Source organism: Capsicum annuum, chromosome 11, assembly GCF_002878395.1.
Source record: "Capsicum annuum cultivar UCD-10X-F1 chromosome 11, UCD10Xv1.1, whole genome shotgun sequence".
In the NCBI taxonomy this organism is placed as follows: domain Eukaryota; kingdom Viridiplantae; phylum Streptophyta; class Magnoliopsida; order Solanales; family Solanaceae; genus Capsicum; species Capsicum annuum.
In genome coordinates this window covers 232,463,486-232,476,166 of record NC_061121.1, presented here as the reverse complement: position 1 = coordinate 232,476,166, position 12,681 = coordinate 232,463,486, and the positions used below count along the sequence as shown (strand labels likewise).

Below are 12,681 nucleotides of genomic sequence, written 5' to 3'. Positions count from 1 at the left end.
TTTTTTATTTGTCAATCGAGGTATGCATCAACTGACACAAAAATGCCACCATAATAAAAGAAAATTTATTGCGAGCGATATAGGTTTATAATACACGAACTAAATAATGACACATTGGACTAAAATTGATATGTAGATATAAAACATGTGTGTGGTTTAAGTTGAATAAAATTCGACAAACTTTTACTTTTTATTTTAACCATATCTTTCCTAAAAAGCTTCGAGAGAAGAATTTCAAAGGATAAATTAGTCATATACATTTTATTTTTAATTACTTAACCAGTAATTTCCCTATTGTTATTCCACACACAATGTTTATAAAAAAATAACACCACCCAAATTACTAATTCTAGAATAAACTCTTTTACTATAAAATAGCCATTTCACCCAACCAAAATCCAATTCCCTTTTTTTCTTTCGAGTTAATAATAATAAAAAAAAACCTAAAATATCTCTCTCACATACTTCATTTTAAAAAAAAAAAATTCACATCTGAACTATCACGTGTGAGTTCCTAGCTAGCTATCATCAAATATTTATCGAGACAAGTTTCAACTATTAATTCTTCATTTTTCCTACATTAAAATTCAATCTTTAGGTGTTCGTTTCACCTTTCGCTCTTTTTTAGGTTTCGTCTTCTCTGTCTCTGGATATTCATTTCCTGCACCTGAACCGAGAGTCTTTCAGAAACAAGCTCTTACCTCTCCGAGGTTGTGGTAAGCCTCCGTACACTTTATACTCTTCAGACCTCACTCGTAGAATTTTACTGAATATATTGTTGTTATCATTTTTTTTGTGTGTGTGTGTGTATAGTCAAATGATACTTGACTAAATACTTTAGTACTATTAACATATAGTTTTGAATGGTATAGAGAAAAAAAAGGCCATTCACTTACGTAAAACAACACATAAAAAAAAAAAAAAAAAGAATGGCTTGTGGTGTAACAAAGGGGAAATCCAAGATGGACCAAACTTCCATACACTTAATCAAATCATTTTTATCCATCTTTAGGCCAATAAGGTACATTGTAAAATTAATTTAGATGCACATTTTTTGTTATTCTTTCCATTTTTCTATTAATTTATTGATCAAGAACAGAAAAAAAAAAATGGGAAAAAAAATATTTTTTTTAGGTAGTTTTAGGTTGCAAATTGATGTTTATTTTGTGGGGTTCTTGTTGTTAATCAAATTTTGAGTTATGGGGTTACAATCTTTTTGATGTTATAGAAGGTTCAAAGGGTTCAGCTGAGAATAAAACAAATAAAAAAATGATATAAAGATGAGATTTTTTTGAGTGATTCTTCAAGAATATTTGTGGGTATGTTTTATTTTTTGTTAATGATTGTGTAAATTTGTTAATTTTGTGTGTTTGGGTGTTGGCATTGTGTGTATGTATTTATATATAGAAAGGAATAAAGGCTCAATGTGTCACAAAGGTAGGAATAAGGTCTGCGTACTTTCTACCGTCCCTTGACCTGCTTTTTGGATTGCATTGGATATGTTGTTGTTGTTTGTTTGGTTGATAACTGTGGTGTCTTGACCAGCTTGCACGTACCTCGACTAATTCCACGGTGTACCAGTCGCTAGGTGTTAGGTGACTTTGTTCCACCAAGGCTAGAACATCACCACCAAGTACCAGGTAACTTTGTCCGCCAATGCTAGAACAACATGTACCAGGTAACTTTGTCTACCAAGGCTAGAATGCCACCACCAGGTACCAAGTAACTTTGTCCATCAATGCTAGAACAACATGTGCCAGGTAACTTTGTCTACCAAGGCTAGAATACCACCACCGGGTACCATGTAACTTTGTGCGCCAATGCTAGAACAACATGTACCAAGTAACTTTATCCGCCAAGGCTAGAACATGTACTAGATAATTTTGTCCACCAAGGCTAGAACAACAGGCACCAGGTATCTTTCTCTACCAAGGCTAGAACACCACCACCAAGTACCAGGTAACTTTGTCTGCCAAGGCTAGAACAATAGGAACCAGATAACTTTGTACACCAATGCTAGAACAATTGGCACCAGATATCTATGTCCACCAAGGCTAGAACAGATGGGAAGAAATCACCTAGTGTTTTGTTCTGCTAGGATTTGAACATGAGACCTCCTGTTTGTCAATCCAGATCATTGAGCCAAGAGCACATTTGCAGAATTGACGCAACGTTTAAAATATTTACTTGAGTTATTTAATTTAGGGATATTGAAGAAATTGTTTAAGTAATGATTGAAAAGTTAATTTTATGTTGTTATTGTTACATCCTATCAAAGTAAAGTTTGATTATAGTTCAATGAAATTTGAATATTCTTTCGGAAGTTGATAAGAAAAATAAGGCTTCAAGATGTAAAGTTTTTTTTTATGCAAAGATCAGACAAGGTATAAGGTCAAATCCCATTAGTAGCGTATTGGACAATGTGCTTCTTTTCTTTTCTTGAATTCAAAAGCTCTCCGCCTTCTCTTTGCTTGACACCTACTCGGTCACAATGTATTATGCATGCTTATCTTGTTTCGTTTCTTGATATCGTTTTCTGGTTTGTTTTTAACAGTGTTAACATCAATATAGCAATCTGGCGTACAATCCGCGTTAAGTAACTTTCGTCCTTGCTTTTTGAGTGTTTCTTATTCTGTTCTCGGGTCCTGCTGTATGCATCTTGAATTTTCTTTTAGCTCGGTACGTTCATTATGGATATCAGGGGTTGCAGGTACATGTAGCGACGAGGGTTCAACTTGTTGGAAAATTATACTGTGAAAATATGGTAAAAATTAAACCTTTTTTGTATTTAATATGTGGATGTGTTGTTGTAACATAAGTAAGCTTCGAGTTTAGTGGCTAAGTTGGTTCCAGAATTGTTTCATGTCAGGCGTTTGGGTCCTGTGTTATGTTCTTGCATTTTTATTGAATTCCCTTGCATAGTATTTTTGGCTCCAACATTGAGGATATCGTAGTGAGTTATAACAAACATCGTTCCTAAGTTTGTGACAAACGTCTGGTAGATTTCATATACTAATTAGACTATTTTGTCTACTTTTTTTGTGAATGAGCCTTTTAAAGTGGAAGGTGATCAATGCTTTCTTCTCGTTCTGCAGGATACGGAAAAGGAAAAAATAATCTTCCATGAAAAATACGATTTCTTCAATTTGAGATATCACGTAGAGTCTAAAGTTCTTGAATTCTAGCTCTAGCTGTAGGTAGTTCCATCTTTCAGATTAAATAAATAAAAAAGCTCAAGCTTTGAACAATTAATACTTACGATGAGTTTCTTAACAGGATTTTCTAAACATACTTGGTGGCTGGAAATGGTAGAAACAAGCAGTAAAAGTTATTGGTTGAACTGGAGATTCTTATTATTGGCATCGGGGCTCGTCGTAATTACAGGAACTGCAGTACGCATAATATGGAAATATGAAGGTTCACCAAGGTCGGGAAAACAGGAAGGAGATAGTAAGAAGAAACCGGTTGGGTTCTTGTACAAAGACGAAGCTTGGACAACATGTCACAAAGCAATCAATCCCGCTTGGCTGCTTGCTTACAGGACAATTATGTTCTTTTTTCTCCTGTCAATGCTCTCCACGGATGTTTTTTTTAATAGTACAGATATATTCTTTTTCTATACTCAGTAAGGACGTCTCCTCATTACTTCCTCCATATTTCTTCTAGGCTTTGATTCTGTTTTGTTTCACTCTCTTGCTAACTGGCACCTTTGTTCTATGTTGCTTGGACTCTTTAAAAATGTCGACAGGTGCGTGTCGGATCCTCCAAAAATAGTGTATTTTTGAAGGATCCGACACAGATAAGACAACAATTTTGGAGAGTCTGAGCAACTTAGCCTTTGTTAATATGCATTATTTGGATTCTGTCAGTAATCCTTTCCTGATGGAGTACTACTCAATCCCTCATCAAGTTTAGGTTTATCTTAAAAATCGGAATAACATGCGCTGGAAATGTTCACTTCCATCGTCATGCCATTGCTATCTATTTAATTTCGTTAAAGTCCTCAGTTTCTAAGGGCTGTTTTATTGATCAAGTTTCCCTTGATATAGATAAGAGTAGAAGCCTCCTGATTATCTATTGCAAACTATACCTTAGAAGCTTTCTAAATTTAAGATGACAATGTCTAATGAATTTCACCTTTACACGTCCATATACGATTTTTACTTGCTCATAGCATGATACTTAGTCTTGTATTTTGTTTTTGATTTTTCTTTTTGCGCTGAACAGGTGGACATTCTCTTTGGTCACTATCTATTTTGGGGTATGTTACTCAGCGATTCTTGAGATCTCGTCCACCTAGATACATGTACAAAATGAAAATGTTAACTTTCCACCTTGCTTATTTAGATTCAAATTTCCCTTGTTTCATTAACTTGGTTATGTTCTTAACAAAATTCTGTAGCTAGGGTCTTCACTCTCCATCTATGGGTGTATCCTATATCGAAAGGGTGTTGCTAGTGGAAAAGTTAACATTTTCATTTTGTACATGTATCTAGGTGGACATTCTCTTTGGTCACTATCTATTTTGGGGTATGTTACTCAGCGATTCTTGAGATCTCGTCCACCTAGATACATGTACAAAATGAAAATGTTAACTTTCCACCTTGCTTATTTAGATTCAAATTTCCCTTGTTTCATTAACTTGGTTATGTTCTTAACAAAATTCTGTAGCTAGGGTCTTCACTCTCCATCTATGGGTGTATCCTATATCGAAAGGGTGTTGCTAGTGGAAAAGTTTGTTCTGTTGATGAAGAGAGAAACGATTCTCCAACTCTCGAGAAGAATGCAAGTTTACCCGACGTATCCAAGGACTTGAGTTCCGATGAGGAAACTGATGATAGAGAACCTGCAGGTTATTTGGGCTATGCCTTTCAAATAATTTTTCAGGCACGTTCTCTCAAGATATATTCACCTCTCAGTTGTTTTTGTCTTTTTTTTATTATGGAATAAAACAGAATATTTAGTTTTATTTTTCGCTTCTTTCTTTCCGTTTTCATGGTTGGAGCTGTCTATCAACTATTATCATAAACTATTATCATACTCATTTATGGCATATGTAACCTAGTTGTTGTCATCTCCTCATTTTTTTTATCGATGTCGACTAAAGTTAGTATTTTTCAGTCTAATTTAATATATTCTAACATGTATTAGGCCTCTAGTGAAGGGGAGCCTTGGAGTAACTGGTAAAGTTGCTGCCATGTGACCAGGAGGTCACGGGTTCAAGCCTTGGAAACAGCCTCCGGCAGAAATGCAAGATAAGGCTGCGTACGATACACCCTTGTGGTGGGGCCCTTCCCCGGACACCGCGCATAGCGGTAGCTTTAGTGCACCGGGCTGCCCTTTTTTTCAATTAGGCCTTTAGTAGAAATGTGAATTGGTATTTGTTTACTGGTTTATCTAGTTTCATGTTTCGCTTTTACACCACTTATCATGTCTCTTTATGATCCTCCTTTTTCCTAGTTTAAGTAACTACCTGCTGCATAATCCATTAACTTGTTTAATCTTCTTTTTGTTCTTTTGTTTTGATTTTGTCCAAAACTTTAGATTTGTGCGGGTGCCGTGGTTCTTACAGATTGCGTTTATTGGGGACTTATCTACCCGATTTTCTTGCCGGATGATCTCGGGTTAAAATTTGTAAGTTCCAAGAACTGTAGTTTCCTTAGTTGAGTTTTATTTCATTATAGTCTACTAGCTCGATCCTATTTCCCTTTTACATTTTGGTTCAATTTGTGGCTTCTGTGTATGCAATAAGGCCTGGCCATGTAACGTAGCGCTAAGCCCAGAACGCTGTTTAGGTATACTTTGCTACTCAACTGTTTCAATCTTAGGGTCGCTAACGATTTCTTTTGCAATCAAGTATCTATTCTTCCACTGCACATGATGATGAAAAAGAGCAATTCTACTTCGATGCTTCTCTAACCTTGTGAACAGTTGTGTAGTGACATCCGCACGTATGTGTAGAGACGAGGATTAGTATTTATTTGTGCTTTGCACTTAGTTTAAAAGATGATCAACATGTGCTTCTTTCTCATTTTGCATTGCCATTTATACGTAAGTTGATTTTTACCGATCTATGCAGGTAGTTGTTGGTATGCATTCTCTCAATGCTGCTACCCTGTTTGGCGATGTGCTTCTGAATTCTCTAGTAAGTTTGCATTCACGGCTGGCTTAAGCTATAAATGGATCCTATGCCCAAACTGCGGCTAACGTACTCTTCTTGCTTCCTTTCAGCGATTCCCTTTCTTCAGGCTTGCATATTTTGTGCTTTATACATGCACATTTGTCGTATTCCAGTGGATCGTCCATATGTGTATCGCAACGTGGTATGTTTGCTTATGGCATGCTATTCATCATCGTTTTTTCAGGAAGAATCATCTAGTCTTATGCCGTTACTAATAAGAGTTAACTCTTGTTGCAACAGGTGGCCTTATTTCTTCATGGATCTCGCATATGAATTCGCTCCCTTATTGTACGTATGCAATCTTTCACGTATATACAAACTTCACATCTACTGAAATGGATTCTATCAAAATAGTTAGATGACCAGATTCTTATGCTTTTAGTTATTACGAAACTAGCCATTGATGGTACATAGAAATGAGCTATGCACCCAAAGGTGCGGCCTAGTGGTCGATGGAGTGGGTTGAGCAGGTCCAGATCCTAGCGAATGCAAAAACACTAGATGATTTCCCTCCCATCTGTACAAACCTTGGAAGGTAGGGTTCCCGGTATCTGTGTTGGTCGGAGGTAGCAGGTACCCCGTGGAATTAGTGATAGCTAACTGCGGTGGTTGGAGATATATAGCGGTGACTGATGATGTTGATTGTCAGTAGTGATTGATGATGGTTGTAGTAATGATGGTTGGTGGTGATGATTATGAATGGTGGCTTACGGTGGTGATGATTGTTTGTAGTGATTGACAACGACGGTACTTGTGAGTGGTGGATGGTTAGTAGTTGATAATGGTAGGCTTTGATAGCGATGGCAGTGAATGCATAGAATAAAAATTTTTGAATAGACACCTTAATGATATTAAAACTTCATTACACATCTTAATCATTCAGATCTATTCAGACACATTAAGTTCAAAAAAAAAAGGGCAGCCCGGTGCACGAAAGCTACCGCTATGCGCGGTGTCCAGGGAAGGGCCTCACCACAAGGGTGTATCGTACGCAGCCTTACCTTGCATTTCTGCCAGAGGCTGTTTAATTCCAAGGCTTGAACCTGTGACCTCCTGAGTACATGGCAGCAACTTTACCAGTTACTCCAAGGCTCCCCTTCTAAAAGCTTCTAAAAGTAATGTGAACACACTTAAGTGAGATCGGTATGATTAAGACTAAGACCAAGACCTTCATTAAGTGCAAATAAACGAGGCCTTAGTACATCTAGAGTTATTCATAAGCTTGTCATGTTTTTCATTGTTCTTTGCCAAATGTGCTATTGTAGGTATGTGATAGCTGGTGTAGCTCATCTCCCTTGCTACGGCGTGTTTGCGTTGGTGATAGCATTGAAGTGTTGGTTAGCAAGATTGTTCAAGTGGCTGATTAGAAAGCTATCTGGAGACAAACAATGAGTTCAAATACCATCAAAGTCGAAAACATTACTGTACACCAGTATTTCTTATAGCAAATTTCTCTTTTTTTTCTACTAATTCTTGGTGCTACTCTGAAGAATGAGCCAGCACAAGCTTACTATATATACTTTTCACCGTAACCCGGGTTCGAGATCATCATGTGTGTGTGTATATATATATATATATGTATAGTTTTTTCTTTTATTCTCGAAACCAAATGAAACTAGAAAGATCCTGGGAATTGCTCCTCTTTTTCCTTTACTTGAAGAACAAGCTATCCGAGTTCACCTTCAAATGGTGGTGTCTTGTTCTTCTTGTCTTTTACCCTTTAGAAGAAATGGAAAGATTTTATTCTCACATTCTTGAATCTCATTGATTTCCTTTTCATATCTGATGTGATATGTTGGTTCTACTTGAGCTGAGTGTTAGTCGGAAACAGTCTCTCTATCTTCGAAAGACAGTGGTAAAGGCTATGTAATTGTTGTTGTTTTGTATACTTGATTATCCTTGAGTTAATTCCTTCATATTGTCTACTCTTTTATATTAGTCATGTCTCTTCTTGTAAAAAGATAAAATTGTTTCTTTAGCCATTTTATTCAGCCTCTATGTACATATTCTCTTCAATGATGAAGTAATACATGATATTTATATGCTCTTATACAATCATAGTTATGCATTACTTGAGTCGAGGTCGATTGCAAACAGCCTCATGCTTTACTTGAGTCGAGGTCGATTGCAAACAGCCTCGGAAAGGTTGCGCACACGCTATCATCGAATTGTACTTGTGAGATTATAATCGAAGCGTATGTGTTCCAATTGTCAACAAATATTACCTTCATAAATTGCGCATCAATATATTGATGAAGCATCATGCAAAACTTGGCAGAACTCATTACCCATCGAGTTTCAAACTGTATGCCATAGTGTTTGAGCATTTGACGACAACAACAACAACATACCCACCAAGTGTTTGAGCATTTGACGATTATAAAAAAGTGCTATCAGACATTTCCAGTGTTCACACATCAGATAAAACACAGAAAGAACCTCTTAAATGTTGACATGTTTGACACTAACTCGCCAGCAAAACAACCATACCCGGTGTGATCCCATAGTGGGATCAGGGGAAGGTAGAGGAGCGTACGAAGAACTTATCCCTACCTCACGGAGGTATAGAAGCTGTTCTTCGCCACGAAAAGCTGTCAGCACAAAAATAATCAAATCCAATGACATATTCTTTGCACAACAAACATAATGTTTAGGTGGGGATTGACAATGAAACATAAAGAGAACTCTTCAAGTTCTATCCTACATTGAATATGTTCTTCAAGATAACGTTTTTTCTCCATATTTCTGATAGTATAATGAGTTTTCCGGACCGAAAAAAAAAATGCAGAAAAGAAGTAAAACCGGGTACCCCTTTACTTGAAATATCGAAATCAAGGTTTCACATTCTCCCTAATGAATTTCTCCAGCTGAGAAATTTCACCGGTCAAACCAGAAGCTTCAGCAACGATTACTCTGTTATGGCATTGAGAAAAAGCAAATGGTTCTCCAGGTACACCAAGTGTATATTCATTTGAGATATCTGCATCAGATACTGCAGTTCTTGATGTACGAAGCTTGTCGCTGGATCAATAAGAAATTCAACAAGTTATAAAACAGAACACCAGAAATAGCACGTCAACTCATTAATGGTATTACCAACAATTTATATAGGGTGTTGTCATTCGTTAATAAAAGAAACAGAATAAAGCATGCAACACAGTATTTCACGGTGGAAAGGTAAATTTCAATTCTTCATATGGCAGTTCTGACTTTTTATGTGTTCGGATCCAAATTATGTTTACGCTCGCATAACTCATCGTGTTTGTTCCAAAATAAATGCATGCATAGTGTACTCTTACATTTCTTTCTCCAGCTGTTTTCTGATGAATTCTGCTGTATGTGCAGTTACTTTGTCAACCTTGTTGCAAAGGAGGAGTACTGAAACTTTTTTCTTGACGACACTTGCCTTTGTCAAGATCTCATACAAGTACCTTCATGCAAGAGTGGATTATACAATGTAAAATTCAATTAAACAACTGCCAATGCAAAAGTATAAGTGCAGATGATCAGTACTCTGAAGCAGGACGGCAGTTTGGTAAAAATTCCACGGAATCCACCACAAACACAACACCAGCTGCTTGAGGCAGGAACTCATCTAGTTTCGGACGAAGACGAGAGTGCCCTGGGACATCAACAACGTGAACAGGCTTCAATTTCCCTTTCTGCAACAAAAACCAAAACAAGTCCAAGTATGCAATATGAGATCTCCTTTCACACTAAAAGGATTCAGTAAATCAATTACAAACAAAAAACCAATAGACCGTTGGCAATTGACAAAATCCATCTTCCCCTTCTAAAGGTGCAAGATGACAAGGACGCATGGGAGATGATAGAGCAGAAAAGGGGAACAAGAGAAGACATTATTCATTACCTTCTCCTTCTCGGAGTGTAGTATAAAACTGCCCTCATTTGGTTCCATTGACGTCACGGTACCCTGATGGGCTGAACCATCTCTAAGCTGGTATATGCCAGCACGTAAAGATCAGAAAAATTAAATTCCGAAAAGATTATACAGGTCACATGCAAAAAGTGTTACCTGGTAAAAAAGATATGTTTTACCGCTTCCACTAAGCCCAGTAAGTACAATGGTGTTAGATGCTGTACGCTTGAACAGGCGAACTGCAGGCAAGGAAGTAAACAAAAGAAAATTCTTCAAATATCAGCCTTCAAATTCAAAATGCATGAGCAAACAATCTAAAACTAATACATGACGCCATTCACCGAGGATCACCATAGTGAACAAAAGGGTGATGTAGAAATTATAAGATGTGTGTGGTATCACAGAGGAGAAAAGAGACAAAGAAAAAACTAACTGTGAGTCCTTGCGACCCCTCCCTACACTCCCGAATTAGCAACACACCAAAAAGATAGTCTTGAAAAAAATGATAGAAAGAGACTACTTTTTTTTTTTTGGATAAGGTTGAATAGAAAAAGCCCACTAAGCCTAAAAACATTTACTTTCTCTCCCTGAAGAAGAGAATGTGTTCTTGTGAATGGTGAGCAAACTTCAATATTTAGAGGAGGATTCTAGTTAGATTCACTGTCAAGGGGGAAAATGAATCTTTTACTTGAAAACTCCGTAAGGATGATTGGAAACAGGACAAAAAGAGCCAGCCCACCAGAATAATCACGAAAAGAGGTGCAGCTGAAGTAATTCCGAAAAACATTATAATGACGCTAGAAATGATCATGAAAGTAAGAGTGGTGCCTCCACAATAGTCAATAGAAAGAAACAGTAATTTATAATAGTCATACTTTGCTTCACATTAAACTTATGAAAACAGAAACTTTAGCCGAACAGGATCACCCATAGGCAAAGTTACTGAATTCTATCAAAATTGTCGAGGCGGCACTATCATAGAGAACAAGAAGAATTTTCCAGGACTGCTTGAAATATTGTCAGAGCTCAGAAGAATGCTAATACAAGATGGTGGCAATGATCACCAAAAGAACACCCTCGAATAATGCCCTTGTGAACAAAAAGTAAAAACTTCGGGAAGAAAGATGGCATAAGGCCGCTTGCTGGTGAGTTACAAACTCTAATACCATGTGGAAACAAATAGAGAAGAAAACGCTTACTGAATTTTGTTACTAGCAATATAAAAGAGGACTCTTCATGTGGGAGTTTAAAGCTACATGCAATATGGGAAATTTTATAAACCTTGAGTTTCTGTTATTCTCCATTTTATCCATTTTTATTATGATATATTGCTTTGTATAAATTCCCTGGGATACTCCATTTCTGATACTCTCGTAGCTCAGTTGGTTAGAGCACCCGTTTAATAAGCGGGAGGTCTTGATTTCAACTTTCAACGAGAACATCAAGAACAGCATTACAAAACCCTCTTTTTCCTATGTTGTTTGGTCTCGAGCCGGGGGTCTTGAGGTGAGATTGACTCTTGCATACCATGACAAACCAAGCAACAACCAAGCGAAAAAAAGGAAATCTGTAACCCTAATACGGGTAAATTCACAGAGCTTACTGATCAACAAGAAAAAAAGGGTGATTAATACAACTCCAACAGCCGAATAAAACTGAACACGAGGAGTGAGACCCAATTTTATACATTAAAGTTAGCTTTATTAGGCCACCAATTTTACTGAGGCATCTTTGCGTACCCATGACAAACCAAGCAACAACTAAGCAAAAAAATGGAACTTTTAACCCTAACAAGGGGAAAACAAGAAAAAGAGAGTGATTACTACAACTCCAATTGCAGTATAAACCTGAACATGAGTAATGAGACCCAATATTACACATTAAAGTTAGCTTTAGGCCACCAATTTTACTGAAACGTTTTGTTTACCCGTGGAAAACCAAACTAAAGCACCAACAAAATAAAATGAAATCTCTAACCCTAACAAGGAGAAATTCAAAGAGCTTACTGATCAACAACAAAAAGAGAGTGACTAATACAACTCCAACAGCCATATAAAACTGAACAGGAGGAATGAGACACATTAAAGTTAGTTTCAGAACTCCAATTTTACTGAGACGATTTTGAATACCCATACAAACCAAGCAACAACTAAGCAAAAATAAAATGAAATATGTAACCCTAAACAGCGAAAATTCAAAGAGCTTACTGATCAACAGCAAAAAGAGAGTGACTAATACAACTCCAATTGCAGTATAAAGTTGAATAGGAGGCACATTATTGATGAACTCTTCGGCTTCATTTAACAATTGTTGCATTTGTATCTTCAATTCCTCTAATTTCTCCTTATCCATTTCCACTTTTTCACAAAATTCACCACTCAATTAGGTTACAAACAAAAAGTGTAAACGGAATTGAAAAATTGATCGGCAAAACTCACCGGAACGGCGGCAAAAACTCACCGGCGATTTGGAGGGTAACCGATGTATGAGAGTTTTTAAATGGATCAAAGCGGGTTTATCGAAAGGGAAATTGTGGGCTTTAAAGTCCTGCTCATATTTTGGGCCTGTTTTGGGCCTATGTTAACGAATCGAAGAGTGGGGGGGGGGGGGGGGGGGGGGG

The 12,681-nt window shown here is 37.1% G+C and overlaps 2 protein-coding genes across 12 annotated transcripts; one reads left to right on the top strand and one right to left on the bottom strand.

The window, feature by feature from the left end:
- Window positions 1-864: 864 nt before the first annotated feature.
- Window positions 865-7,930, top strand: LOC107846088. Of its 10 annotated transcripts, none has more exons than XM_047399930.1 (11): window positions 881-1,021; window positions 2,555-2,764; window positions 3,096-3,197; window positions 3,277-3,625; window positions 4,228-4,261; window positions 4,672-4,887; window positions 5,545-5,634; window positions 6,080-6,145; window positions 6,232-6,323; window positions 6,422-6,469; window positions 7,447-7,930. In XM_047399930.1, exons 4-11 carry the CDS (start codon window positions 3,306-3,308, stop codon window positions 7,571-7,573), a joined length of 993 nt encoding a protein of 330 aa, XP_047255886.1. In that variant the 5' UTR covers window positions 881-1,021; window positions 2,555-2,764; window positions 3,096-3,197; window positions 3,277-3,305; the 3' UTR covers window positions 7,574-7,930. The 10 variants fall into 10 exon arrangements, with proteins under 10 accessions (XP_047255880.1, XP_047255881.1, XP_047255885.1 ...); XM_047399931.1 differs by lacking the exon at window positions 881-1,021 and adding an exon at window positions 1,044-1,319; XM_047399925.1 differs by lacking the exon at window positions 2,555-2,764 and having other exon boundaries at window positions 875-1,021; window positions 3,096-3,193.
- Window positions 7,931-8,787: 857 nt separating this feature from the next.
- On the bottom strand, window positions 8,788-12,658 carry LOC107848270 (signal recognition particle receptor subunit beta). 2 transcript variants are annotated; one of them, XM_016692987.2, is made up of 7 exons: window positions 12,522-12,658; window positions 12,269-12,418; window positions 10,218-10,300; window positions 10,053-10,139; window positions 9,695-9,843; window positions 9,481-9,612; window positions 8,788-9,202 (listed from the first exon to the last, which is right to left on the bottom strand). In XM_016692987.2, exons 2-7 carry the CDS (start codon window positions 12,411-12,413, stop codon window positions 9,013-9,015), a joined length of 786 nt encoding a protein of 261 aa, XP_016548473.1. In that variant the 5' UTR covers window positions 12,414-12,418; window positions 12,522-12,658; the 3' UTR covers window positions 8,788-9,012. The 2 variants fall into 2 exon arrangements, with proteins under 2 accessions (XP_016548473.1, XP_016548472.1); XM_016692986.2 differs by having other exon boundaries at window positions 12,500-12,649.
- Window positions 12,659-12,681: the final 23 nt, after the last annotated feature.